Source organism: Schistocerca americana, chromosome X, assembly GCF_021461395.2.
Source record: "Schistocerca americana isolate TAMUIC-IGC-003095 chromosome X, iqSchAmer2.1, whole genome shotgun sequence".
In the NCBI taxonomy this organism is placed as follows: Eukaryota; Metazoa; Arthropoda; class Insecta; order Orthoptera; family Acrididae; genus Schistocerca; species Schistocerca americana.
Window position 1 is genome coordinate 431,725,670 of NC_060130.1, and position 14,534 is coordinate 431,740,203.

At 39.1% G+C, this 14,534-nt stretch overlaps 1 protein-coding gene across 3 annotated transcripts in view; it reads left to right on the forward strand.

Moving 5' to 3' along the window:
• The window catches only part of LOC124555639 (exopolyphosphatase PRUNE1-like), a 139,311-nt gene extending 129,526 nt beyond the window's left edge, over nucleotides 1-9,785 (forward strand). For 2 of the 3 annotated variants that reach the window (XM_047129619.1, XM_047129620.1), the window contains exon 6: nucleotides 6,946-9,781. In XM_047129619.1, coding sequence (XP_046985575.1) covers nucleotides 6,946-7,128 — 183 coding nt within the window. In that variant the 3' untranslated portion in view covers nucleotides 7,129-9,781. Of the gene's footprint in view, nucleotides 1-6,945 lie in introns of all 3 variants that reach the window. The other variant, XM_047129621.1, reaches the window with a different exon arrangement.
• Nucleotides 9,786-14,534: the final 4,749 nt, after the last annotated feature.

Consider the following 14,534-nt stretch of genomic DNA (forward strand, 5'->3'; position numbering starts at 1 on the left):
CCCCAAAACACTGGAAGAATGTGACCTCTTCCCAGGTCACTTCCATACTCACTGATGTTGATCATTTGGGGTAGTGCAAAACAGTGATTAATCACTCAACGCAATGTAATGCCATTCGTCAGTAGTCCATGCTTCCCGGTCATGGCACCACTCCAAATGCAGCTGTTTGTGCTGACATGTTAATTGTGCAGGAGGCTCATAAGATGAAGTGTCACAGGAAGCTATCCAAGGGAGTGTTTTTATTCCATGACAGTGCCCCAGCTCATTCTCCACAGGACACAGTCACACGTGATACTCCTTTGGACTGTCCAATTTTGACTGCTGACCACTTTCTGTAGTCTCTTAGGCTGGCCTCCAGTTACTTCTTCCTCTTTCCTCAGACCCAGGAACCATTGTGTGGCAGGCATTTCCAAACTGACTTATGAGATGGAATGTTTCCTGAAAAACTAAAATGCAGACTTTGACAACCAAGGTCTATGCCAAGTCGTGTATAGTAGGGAAAAATGTTGTCAACTTGCTACTAGAATCAAGTCCAAATTTGAAAGTAAAGTCGCCAGTGAAGTACCACACTTATCATTGAAAACACTTTCATTACAAGCATCGTTGTACAGCCAGAACAGAACAGAAATGCCTCCTGAATGTAGGGTACTGCTGTTTATACAAACATTGAATATTCCAGAATATCGAGCATAAGAAATTTGAAGAACTTTCCAGAAATGATAGATACTAGATTACAAATAACTGCTGCTTGTTGCATTTGAAATGGCGACCTGTAGCACACCAGCCAGTAACACTAACATTTGTGCCACAGTGTGTGCAGGACAGCTCACAGCATTGCTCCCTCTCCTGGAGAAACAGTGACCAGCTGTTGTAGAAGTTCTCCTGGAGTTGACTACAGCATCCTGGATCTAGATCTTGTCAACAGTCCTCTGTATGACTGCACTGGCAGATCCTCACATTCTGGTCATGTGCACTATGACAAGCAACAAAGGTAGCATCTGCCATCAGAGTTTTGCTGTCATCAATCAGATCTTCAGTTTTCTTGAATGAGAAGCCTCCATCATTGATTTGTGCTTCAGGACTGTATTAGGGCTTCATACAGAGGACGTGGATGATATGTGCTTTGGCTTCTTTATGAAGACTGATAATGACATCACAGGTAACATTTGACAAACGATGATGTATATGCTATGGCCCAAAGTAGCACTTTAGTAACTTTCCTAATAGTCCCATTTTCCACCCAGGTGTAAAAATCAACACCAAGCCTCCTGGGCCAAATCTCAGTGGCCAGTGCTTGGCATTATAGTGCTCTTGATCTTTCTGCTGGATGGCCAGGATCCATATGTGACTCAGCTGTCTTGCTCCTTCAGTCCTGGTGATAAGGTGTTACATGTAGCCATCATGAGTGTGGTCTAGTTGAAATGGGAACAGTGTATCCATTGTCATTTTGGATTTGCGACTACAGAGCAGAAATAACTGTGTGAAGACCGTAGTGTCATGTCTTACTTCATTGTGCAGTATGCGAAAGTCATGATGGGCAGTACTGTATTCCAGTCGTTCTGTTCGACTTCAGTGTACATCGAGAACATATCTGCCAATGTCTTATTAAAGTGTTTTGTCAGATGATTCATCTGTGGGTGGAAAGCAGTTGTCATCCTGTCGGTAATTCCCCTACATGAAATTATAAGGTTCAGTCAAATGAAAACAAGACAGATAGAAAAAAGTAAGTAAACTCTTTATTACTTCAAAATTTATCACCATAACTGTTAAGATATTCATCCCCTGTGAAACAAGATGGTCAATGTCTTTATGGAAAAGTGTTCCTGGTTGATGCCTCTTATAAATATCTTCATCTACATCTAAAAACAAAGATGTAGTGACTTACCAAATGAAAGTGCTGGCAGGTCGACAGGCACACAAACAAACACAAACATACACACAAAATTCAAGCTTTCGCAACAAACTGTTGCCTCATCAGGAAAGAGGGAAGGAGAGGGAAAGACGAAAGGATGTGGGTTTTAAGGGAGAGGGTAAGGAGTCATTCCAATCCCGGGAGCGGAAAGACTTACCTTAGGGGGAAAAAAGGACGGGTATACACTCGCGCACACACACACACACACACACACACACACATATCCATCCACACATATAAAGACACAAGCAGACATATTTAAAGACTGTATAATATGTCTGCTTGTGTCTGTATATGTGTGGATGGATATGTGTGTGTGTGTGTGCGCGAGTGTATACCCGTCCTTTTTTCCCCCTAAGGTAAGTCTTTCCGCTCCCGGGATTGGAATGACTCCTTACCCTCTCCCTTAAAACCCACATCCTTTCGTCTTTCCCTCTCCTTCCCTCTTTCCTGATGAGGCAACAGTTTGTTGCGAAAGCTTGAATTTTGTGTGTATGTTTGTGTTTGTTTGTGTGCCTGTCGACCTGCCAGCACTTTCATTTGGTAAGTCACTACATCTTTGTTTTTAGATATATTTTTCCTACGTGGAATGTTTCCCTCTATTATAACTCTTCATCTACATCTATATACATACTCTACAATCCACCATATGGTGCGTGGTGGAGGGTACCTCGTACCACAACTAGCATCTTCTCTCCCTGTTCCACTCCCAAACAGAACGAGGGAAAAATGACCGCCTATATGCCTCTGTACAAGCCCTACTCTCTCTTATCTTATCTTGGTGGTCTTACTGCGAAATGTAAGTTGGCAGCAGTAAAATTGTACTGCAGTCAGCCTCAAATGCTGGTTCTCTAAATTTCCTCAGTATCGATTCACGAAAAGATTGCCTCCTTTCCTCTAGAGACTCCCACCCGAGTACCTGAAGCATTTCCGTAACACTCACATGATGATCAAACCTACCAGTAACAAATCTAGCAGCCCTCCTCTGAATTGCTTCTATGTCCTCCCTCAGTCCGATCTGATAGGGATCCCAAACGCTCGAGCAGTACTCAAGAATAGGTCGTATTAGTGTTTTATAAGTGGTCTCCTTTACAGATGAATCACATCTTCCCAAAATTCTATCAATGAACCAAAGACGACTATCCGCCTTCCCCACAACTGCCATTACATGTTTGTCCCACTTCATATCATTCTGCAATGTTACGCCCAAATATTTAATCGACGTGACTGTGTCAAGCGCTACACTACTAATGGAGTATTCAAACATTACAGGATTCTTTTTCCTATTCATCTGCATTAATTTACATTTATCCATATTTAGAGTTAGCTGCCATTCTTTACACCAATCACAAATCCTGTCCAAGTCATCTTGTATCCTCCTACAGTCCCTCAACGACGACACCTTTCCGTACACCACAGCATCAGCAGCAAACAGCTGCACATTGCCATCCACCCTATCCAAAAGATCATTTATGTAGATAGAAAACCACAGCAGACCTACCACACTTCCCTGGGGCACTCCAGATGATACCCTCACCTCCAATGAACACTCACTATCGAGGACAACGTACTGTATTCTATTACTTAAGAAGTCTGTAAAACCTCATTGGAATCCCATCAGGACCCGGTGGTTTATTTATTTTCAACCCATTCAGCTGCTTCACAACCCCAGGGATGTCTATCACTATGTCCTCCATACGGGAATCTGTACGAGACTCAAACGGCGGTATGTTTGTACGATCCTCCTGCATAAAAGATTTCTCAAATGCTAAATTTAAAATTTCAGCTTTCGTTTTGCTGTCTTCCATTGCCAGACCAGACTGATCAGTGAGTGACTGGATGGAAGCCTTCGACCCGCTTGCCGATTTTACGTAAGACCAGAATTTCCTCGGTTTTCAGCAAGATCTTTTGCTAAGGTATGATGGTGGTAGTGGTTGAATGCTTCGTGCATCGCTCTTTTTACAGCAGCAAGAAGCTCTACTAACTTTTACCTGTCCTCATTCTCCCGATCTTTCTTGTACCGCGAGTGCAACTGCCTTTGCTTCCTGAGCATTCTCCGAATTGCGCTGTTAAACCACGGTGAGTCTTTACCGTCCGTAACCCACTTTTTCGGCATGTACTTGTCCAATGCGTGATTTACAATGTGTTTAAAATTTGCCCATAATTCTTCCACGTCCATCGTACCGGAAGTAAATGAAGTCAATTCACTTACTAAGTGGGATGCTAACAACTGCTTATCTGCTCTTTCTAGTAAGAATACTCTCCTAGCCTTCTTGACCGACTTTTTAACTTTCGTAACCATAGTCGTAATGACAACATCATGATCACTAATCCCTGTCTCAACACTGACACCATTGATGAAGTCTGGTCTGTTCGTGGGTACCAGATCTAAAATATTTCCATTACGCATTTGCTGTCGATTTAGCTGCTCAAGACAGTTTTCAGATAATGTGTTCAAAAGTAATTCACATGAAGGCTTGTCTGTATGACCTGTAAAGAATCCATAGACATCCCAGTCTCTACTAGGTGGGTTGAAGTCGCCTCCGACTAATATAGCATGATCCGGGTACTTCTGCGATACAGAATGTAGACTCCCTTTTAGTGATTCTAGAACTCTCACTGTGGAACCTGGTGGCCGGTAATAACACCCCACAATTAACTTTATCTCCCCTAGCCCTGTTAAACGTGTCCAGATAACTTCACAATCACACTCTACTTCGACCTCAGTAGACACAATATTTTTGTCAACTGCAATGAAGACACCACCTCCTATGGTGTCTAATCTGTCTTTCCGATACACGTTCCAACCCTCACTAAATATTTCAGAACTTCCTATCTCAGGGTTCAGCCAGGTCTCAGTCCCGAGAATAATTTGCGCACCACACGCTTCCTGGAGGGAAGTAAATTGAGGAACTTTATTCCGAACACTCTGAAAATTTACTGCTAATATCTTGATAGCTGAAGTGTCTTTACACTGAGCACGTCCTGATTTCCCTGCCTGCACGTCGACTGGTGAGTGTTCATCAGGACACCTCGCACTACTGCCTAGCCTAAAAAACCCCCATGTGCACGCCACAAGTACTCTGCTACCTGAGTAGCCTCTTCTTTCGTGTAGTGCACCCCTGACCTATCTAGGGGCATCCTACAATTCCCCACCCAATAGCGCAAGTCTAGATATCTACAGCCAAGACCATCACAGAGTCGACGAAGCCTCTGGTTGAGACCATCCACTCGGCTCCAAACCAAAGGACCCCGATCAACTCTGGGAACGATGCTGCAAATAGAGAGCTCTGCTTGCACCCCACATGCAAGGCCAGCAGTCTTCACCAAATCCGCCAGCCGCCTGTACGAACTGAGGATCGCCTCAGAACCCAAGCGACAGGCATCATTGGTGCCGACGTGAGCAACTACTTGCAGACGACTGCACCCTGTACGCTTGATAGCCGCAGGCAAGGCCACCTACACATCTTGGATGAGGCCCCTCGGCAGACAAACCGAGTGCATGTTGGATTTCTTTCCAGCTCTGTACGCTATTTCCCTAAGGGGCTCCATCACCCGCCTAATGTTGGAGCTCCCAATAACCAGCAAGCCTTTGCCCCCCGCGTACCTGTTCAGGCCCTGCTGAAGGAGCGGCCACTTGCCCACTGACTGACTGGTAATTGAGTTCAAACTGGTGATCTGCAGCATGCCCATGTACAACACTAACTGCTATGCCACACTGCATGTAGCCCAACTCACAGCGATTTGTGACAATGAAGAGTGAATGTGTAGAGGTGGGAAAGCAGAATCACATTCAGGTGAATGTGCGGGTACTCTGATTGTTTGAGAAGGATGTAACAGATGCTGCTAGACATCACACTCCCAGTACCTCTGTATGGAGAAATGATCCTTTACACAAAGATTGCTTTGTGATTTCTCCAAATTTAATGTTACACCATTCATTTAGGAGTGTATTCATTTGCACCATCAGATAGTTGTTTGTTAAACTACTATCGCCAACAGATCCTCATTATGGGAGCAGTTTTGCTGGACATTTATTATAAGAGTGTTATTTGTGCATTATCATTATCAGCAGTTCCATATCCAGTTTAAGAAAATATCTTGTGTTTAGCTACATGTAATGCCTTTAGATTCTCAGAACCTGAACAAGTCAATCCACCATTGAAAATGTTGAGTGATCTGTATCACAAATTTTGAGCTGTTGTTGTACCCAGATTACATGGGAGCAAAAACATTCAAAACTGAATTTTTCAGCTCTTGGCAGTGCATTGTTTGTCCTCCAACAAACACATTTTATACCATAGGAAACAATATGAAATCGGGATTAGACCAATTGAGGCACTAGGATTGTACACTGTAACATTTGGCCCATTTCTCTCATAATTAAGAAAGCCAGTGGGACTGTGCAGTTGTCTGATGGAGGAAATTTTATGATCCTGTTGATGCTTGACAAAATGTTTATCCACAAACGCTACAGCAACTTACATTTAACAGCAGCCATTTGTAAGGGCAAGGTCAACAAAGTTTTCAGCACCCAGTGTACAGTGAACTGCAACAGACTCATGTGATATCTGTAAAGACTATATGTTAATTTGAGTCATACCAAGATGGCAAATGCTGTTTGGAATTTATGCATAAGCTCTCAGCATTGTATAACAAATGATGTGACTGATGACCACAGCAGTTGAGTCCCATAGTGCTCAGAGCCTCAACAAATTATGTAAGGAACTTCTTTTGTATACAGTGTAAAACTGAAATGGAAATTTCTGTTTTTTATTATTACTATTAGAAAACACACTGTCAGGCTATTTTGGACTGTTGAAATAGTAATATTTGCATCCTCATTTTGCAGTACCTTCACATCAGTGTATATTTAAATGAATTACATGTAAAAATTACCATAGAGGGTAGGAAAAATTGGAATACTGCTTATATGAAATTCAGTTTACACTGTATTTCTTTCTCATTATAACTCTACATTATTATCGAGGAATTATTGTTATTCATAATTATTGTTTCTATTTGTATGCCAGATGACAGATACATTGGTTACCTCAAGAGACCCTGACCTCCAGCTGAACGAAGTGACAGTCTACGCTAACATGGAGTATATAAAAGTCTTCACACAACAAAATTTTAAAGCAACTAGGAAACAAATTCTGCCCATTGTGAGGGAATTTATGAGACATTTCCTAAGTCCTCCAACAGAAGGTTGAGTCTCGTGCCTCCATTATAGACAGGGATGTGTGTGTTTCATTTTGTTTTTCCATTTAAGAACAGATATGTTGATTTTCTTTTAGTATTGCTACTGATGCATGTCAAATTAGTAATATTGTAGAGAGACATTGAAAGTAAGAATTGTACTGTAATTTGTATCCTTATGTACCTTAAGTGTTTTTCTTTTTCAGTGTTGTATTGTGTTAATGTAGTGTTACCTTGACTCTCATCTCTCTATGAACAAGCCTTTTTAAAAATTTTCATTGACTATAGCATCAGTGCCTTTGTGATCCCTTAGTTTCCTATTATTACACAACATATATAACACAGGTACAGTAAATATTATCTATGACTGCATAATATTGCAGTGCTAATATGAATTATGTGATAACCAAATGCATTAGTTTTAAGAACTCCTGTCTGGACATTCTTCAATGGTTTAGAAATAATTGGCCGATAGAATGTTTTTAACTTGCTCTTGAAGTTCACTGTAATACACAGAATATATTTAAAATTCTGTGTTAGATTGTTAAATACATATGTCCCAATTTATGTGATATTATGTACTAATATTGTAACTTTGAAGACTTTGTAGAAAGTGTATTTGGCTGTAAGATTGTGAAAATACTTTGTACTATGCTTTTACAAGAGAAACACTGCATTACTGAGTGTATGTATTGTTATTGTCTGATAGTGTTCAAAATACCAAGCTTTCTAAAGAGTTCTCTGCAGGGCGTCATGAGACTATTCACAGGTTCAGTTCTCATAGCATTCTTCCTTTTTCAGTCAATTTTACTTCTGTTAGTTGCAATCTCTCTTTCTCCCTCTCTCTCTCTCTCTCTACCTCCCTCCTATTCTCCCCCTCTCTCCACCTCCCTCTACCCTTACCATCCCCTTCCCCCTCACCCTCCCACCACAGGACAGTTTGCATACATGTATGCTGAATCATCCATCTTCTTTGTTTCATCACCTACATCTGTAATCACGCAGCTGAACTGCATTGAGTCTAGGGTGTGTTTTTTTCCAATTCAGGTTGTGATTTGTCCGTAGTCCTAATAAGAGAATTCCATCTATTGCCCGCATTTTGTTGTTTGAGTAGACTACAACTAGGTGGTGCATTTTTGTGCACATATAGATCATGTTTTGTATTTTAATTGAATCTTTTTTTATTTAGTATACAATGCATATTCCATCAAATCTGACCCACTCGCTGAGTAAATATAAAGCAAGGATTGCGTACAAAAAGAAGATAACTACACAATACACTTGATATGGTCACATATTCACATTCTGAAAATAAGTAATCACATACTTTTATAAAACTGTTGCACATACTGTTATAAAACTGTTGCACATTACTTTTACTGCAGAAGATAGATTTGTAACATTGGCATTGAAAATCAAAATTAAAGAGAACATGAAACTTCTTATCTGATTATTAGTAGCATGCTGGAGCACACTATCCACCCAAGTGTTAACAGAACCGTGTGTGATCCATTGTGCACATATAAGTTACTTATTTATGACTGATAAGTAACCATCGATAAGATGAAACATACAGAAAGGAAGGTCATCGTTTCTATACAGTAACAACATACTCAAAATTCTTTGTTATTACTACACATCACATACCAAATTTAATCATATATTTACCCACTGCCATGCCAGTCTTACCTTTTATCAGTACTCTTAGATTTCCTACCTAAAGCTTTTCACAAATAATTATCTTATTCTTGTTTTTTTCTAACCCACTCATCTATCATTAACTTATCATTACATCATCATCATAAATTATGTCACTCTTAGAAGTATAATCACAACAGGTTCTATCTATTCAGATCTCACTCTGGACAGATCAATAGTCAGAGAGTTGTTTTGATTGATACATTGCATAGTAGAAGATTAGTAAATAGTGCGGAAAGCCGGAGAACAAAACAGTAATGCAGCAGCTTGGTGCCCTATGAACGTCACTCCACACATACACTAAAGGCTAGTGAATTCCTTGAGGTGTGTTTTCTCACAGCTGATAGCTTCTCTACTAATATTTTTGAAGTTCACTTTTTTCTTCCCCTAATGGACCCTATATTCACAGTCTTTATCAGAGTTTTCATTTCCGCCAACAGCGTAGGCTTCAATATTTTTAACCAAGCATCCTCCAATGTTTTGTCCAATATGTTATCTAACTTCTCTGTCATTTCTTTTTGTGATTCTTTAACAGATACTACATTACCTGCCACAATTTAAGATTTTTCCTGTGCCTCTTTTAGTGATTTTCTAACTTTTTCACCAATTTCTCCCATTTTCATTAACAGATATTGTGACATACTTTGTGCTCCCTTTTTTCACATAGTTCTTTCTTTATACATGGTTCTGATTTAACTGAACTTTCTTTTACACTTTCTGTAACAGGTTTCATTTCTTTGTCTCCCACCTGTTCACTTCCTCATGTTTGGAAAATAATGTTCTTCATGTTTGATTGTCATACTGCAGAAAATTATATATATAAGCTTATTCATTCACCGACAATGTACATTGAATGGATTTTGTCAAAGAGCATAGTATAACAAAAAATAAGGTAAGGGTGTACAGTTTCCTACATAATACAATGGTTCATTGTACCCATCACAATATTTTTGGGCAATATGACTTTGATTACTGTAATAATATAAAAGTATGAGCAGGATGTCTTACATGAAATGCATTATAAGTAAATCATTCGTTTAACGATTTTGTTCGGGACCTTTTACATGAAATACATTACAAGTAAGTAATTGATTTAACACTTTTGTTCAGAAAAATTAACATTGAGGCTGTGGCAAGCATTTGATTTATGGTATTATTAACATATAGTAAATGAACGTAGTTACTTGCTACAGGGTTACTGCAGATATTCATTTATACTATAATAGCAGTTGGTTATTAAGAAATTAAATGTTGCTTCCTTGAATGTAGACAATGTTTCTATTTGTTTTAGCTGAGTTGAAAGTTTGTTGTACAAAATAGTACCTTGATTGTTGGTTTGTTTTTCTGTTAAACCCTTGTTTACTCTTTTTATGTGGATGTCATTGCATATTCTTGTATTGTAGAAATGAAGATCTGAGTTGGTTTTATAATTATCAATGTGCATTTTTATATTAACAACACTTTTTTATATACAGGCATGGCAAGGGTAGAATATTTAGGTGTTGAAATAACAGTTTGGAAGGTGTTAGCCTTGTACTCTTGGTAATTATTCTAACAGCAAGTTTTTGTAATGTGAAAATGGTTTTCATGTTTGCCTTGTTATGACCCCAGAGGGTTAGGCCATAGGTCATAGCAGAATGGATGCAAGCAAGTAGGCAGTTCGGCTACACTCTCTACTAGGCACAGTACTAATTATGCATAATCCAAAACAGGCAGAGCTTAACTTGTTGGTGAGGTAGAGAATGTGGGCTTTCCAGTCTAAATTTTCATCAATTTGCACACTAAGAATTTTGTGCCAGCTACCCTTTCAATTTGTTTATTTTGCACTTTGAGGTTCACATCATGATGAGACTTTGTTGTCGTGTAATGTATATAATTAGTTTTTGAAATATTTAAGGTTAGCTTGTTCAGTTCAAACCAGTTTTGTATGTATTCCAAAAATCTGGTTGCAGATGTTAGCAATACCCTATTTATGTCTGGTACAACAATATTTGTGTCATCCGCAGACAAAATTATGTGCGTACCACTGATTGGGATCTTGATATCATTAACATATATAAGAAATAAGAGAGGTCCTAGAATGCTGCCCTGAGGTACTCCGATTGGTACAGTCTGCATATCCAATCTGTACACAATGCTTTGGTTTTTATTGTATGCTGAGGTAATTTATACTACCTGTTTTCTATTGTGGAGATATGACTGAAACCATTTTAATGCAACTCCTCATATTCCTGTAGCTTCTAGTTTGTCTAGCAAGATATCATGATCAACAGTATTGAATGCCTTTGATAAATTCAAGTTTATTCCTACTGTATTGTTATTTCTGTCAAGTCCTATTACAATGTTTTTGATGAACTGGGTAACTGCTGTTTCTGTACTCATGCCTTTGCGGAAACCATGTTGGTTTACTGACAAGAGATTAAATTGTTTGAGGTAATTTGTAAGACTCACTGTGGTTTAACAGCGCAATTCGGAGAATGCTCAACAAGCAAAGGCAGTTGCACTCGCGGTACAAGAAAGATCGGGAGAATGAGGACAGGTAAAAGTTAGTAGAGATTCGTGCTGCTGTAAAAAGAGCAATGCGCGAAGCATTCAACCACTACCACCGTCATACCTTAGCAAAAGATCTTGCTGAAAACCGAGGAAATTTTGGTCTTACAAATAATCACAGTCTCTATTATTTTTGAAAATATAGATAACAAAGTTATTTGTCTATAGTTTCCCACTTCATATATATTATCCTTTTTATACAATGGTTTTATTATTGAAATTTTTAATCTTTGTGGGAACGCCCCTTCTGTTAATGATATGTTTATGATATGTGAGAGTTTTTCTGCTATGACACTAGCACATTTAATTATGACTGAACCTGGTACCTCATCAATTCCAGAGGACATTTTATTCTTCATTGTTGTTATTATCTTAAGAACTTATAATTTATTTGTGGGACATAGCAATATTGAATTACCACTTTGCTCTCTTTGAACTGTGGTACTACTATTTCTAGCTAAATTTTTACTCAGATTGACTGGAATGTTTATGAGATAGTCATTTATGGTATTTGCTAGAGTACCATTTCTGAGTAACACACCATGATCATCTTTTTATACAGTGTCATCTTGCTTTTTAACAATTTTGTTTGTTTCCTTTTTTACTATATTCCATATTGATTTTGACTTGTTTGCTGTCCCTATGATTACTTTGTCATTGTGCATTATTGTGGCTGTTTTAATTACTTTCTTATAAATTTTCATATATGTTTTAACATATTCTGCAAAGTGTTCATCTTGGTTGCCTTTTCTTCTTTGATTGAGAAGTTTTGGCTTTTGACTGGATGCTCTAATAGCAGGTGTTATCCACTGGCTGCTGTTTCTTGGCATAACATTAATTCTTGTCAGTTTTTTTGGAAAAAACATCTCAAATATGGACATGAAAGTATTATAAAATGCATTGAATGATTCATCAGTTGATGATTTTGAGTACACATCTTCCCAGGTTTCTTTTGCTAACGACTGAATAAAAATATTAACCTTTTCTGGGAAAAAGTGCCTTTTATATTTCCACTTGTATTTAACCACCTCAGGTACAGAAGAATTTATGCATGTTACTATTGTGTTGTGGTCTGAAAGACCTGAGTTTAAATTTTGTGCCTCAGTAACATCATTTTCAATATTTGTAAAGACATTATTTAATAGGGGCAAAGATGACTCTGTTATTCTAGTAGGGTCTGTGAAAAGTGGTTTCATGTGAAAGCTGTTTACGATACTCAAAAGCTGTCTTTTTTCTTCATATTCAATTAACAGATTGATGTTAAAATCCCCACATAGTAGTAAGTTCACTTCATTGTTATACAAAATGTTTAGCACTGCTGCCAAATTGTTAAAAAATATGTTTTTGTCACCTAGTGGTGACCTGTATATTGATATGACAGTTAGTTTTTTACGCTTCTCCTCAGATTTTAGCTCTATGGCACATGATTCAAAATGTTTCTCGATATTTAGGTGGTATGTTCCAGATCTGACTTTATACTGCAGCCCAACCCTAGTGTGTATGCATATTCCACCATTTTTACAAACACTGTGGCAATAATGAGATGCTAATTCAAAATTTCTTACATTTATAAGACAATTCACTGACCCTGCACCAATGTTGTGATAGACAAATACAAGAGATACGTATAAAGTTGTTTATGGCGACTTCTAATTCTAACACTTTATTCTTGAGACACTGAATGTTTTGACTCATTATCTTGAAAGTTTTGCAAGTATATGTTATTTTGTCAATACCTGGTGAAGTGCTACTTTGTTGCTGATTTTGGACACTTATCTGCAACTTTTCAGCCAGATTTGTCACAATCTCTTCCTTTTCTTTGTTTGGTGCCATAAAAAATCATCACTAAGTGAAGGAGCTGTACCTAGCCTTTGGCTCCTCATCAGGCAGTGTTGATTAGCTGCTACTGTTGTTGGAAGTTCAATGGCTGCTGGTGTTGGTGCTGTCGGTGACATGGTTTGTTGTACAATTACTGTGTTTGCTTTTTTTACTGACACTGTTTCTGCTGGAGGTGGGGCTGCTGATGTCGGTTTTTCCTCAGCTACTGATGGTTCTTCTGCTGTTGATGTAGGTTTTGTTGTTATTGCTGTTTCTTCTGTTGTTGTTGTTGTCATTGGTTTTTTTGACGTTGTCATTGTTGGTGGTGGTTGGGGGGGGGGGGGGGGGATTTTGAGGGAGGAGACCAGACAGCAGGTCATCGGTCTCATCGGATTAGCGAAGGACAGGGAAGGATGTCGGGCGTGCCCTTTCAAAGGAACCATCCCGGTATTTGCATGGAACGATTTAGGTTAATCACAGTAAACCTAAATCAGGTTGGCCAGACGCAAGATTGAACCGTCATCCTCCCGAATGCGAGTCCAGTGTGCTAACCACTGCGCCACCTCGCTCGGTGGTGGTGGTGGTGGTGTTGTTAGTACTGCTGCTGCTGCTGCTGCTGTCATTTGTGTTGTACTTGCTACAACTGGCTTTACTGATACTGCTGTTTGCAGGTGCCTCTTGATTTTTTCCAGTAATTTCTGGATCACAATTTCCTTTCCTAGACTGCTCCAGTGGATGCCATGTGATGTGTGAAACCTGCACCCAGTGTCGCTAATATCAACAACATCAACATTTTTGAATTGCTTGCATGTATCAGAAAGAAGGTCGTTGGCAGCTCTGATCTCCTTTTTTACACAAGACCAATGTGGCAAATTGTAGTGGTGGGGAATGGTCACAAACAGAACGTTTATGTGCACGATATGAATCAGTTGTTTCCTTAATTCTGATAAAGCTGTGGACGATTCGTTTCTGTATATGTCATTTGAGCCGCCAAACAGGGCTATAAAGTCGCCTGGAGATAACTCCATGATTTCTTTATAGTGGATAGCATTCATTATTTCTGAGAGGGGTGCTCCTGGCTTGACAAAGCTCATGGCTATCACAAGTGCTGTCTCATTAACACGTGAGGCGATTCCGCCTCCATGGCTATCGGCTATCATCAAGCGATGACGAATTTTTTGCTGCAGCATAGGTACATGTTGTCGTAGTTTGCGAGTCTTCAGGGGTGCAGAAACGGCTGGTTTAGGTATCTGAATGTTTACAGCAGCATTTTCTGATGCAGAGTCGTCACTTACTGTACTTTGGACGTCATATCAGTTTTTTAAAGGAATTGGTGAATTTGGTAACTCTCTGC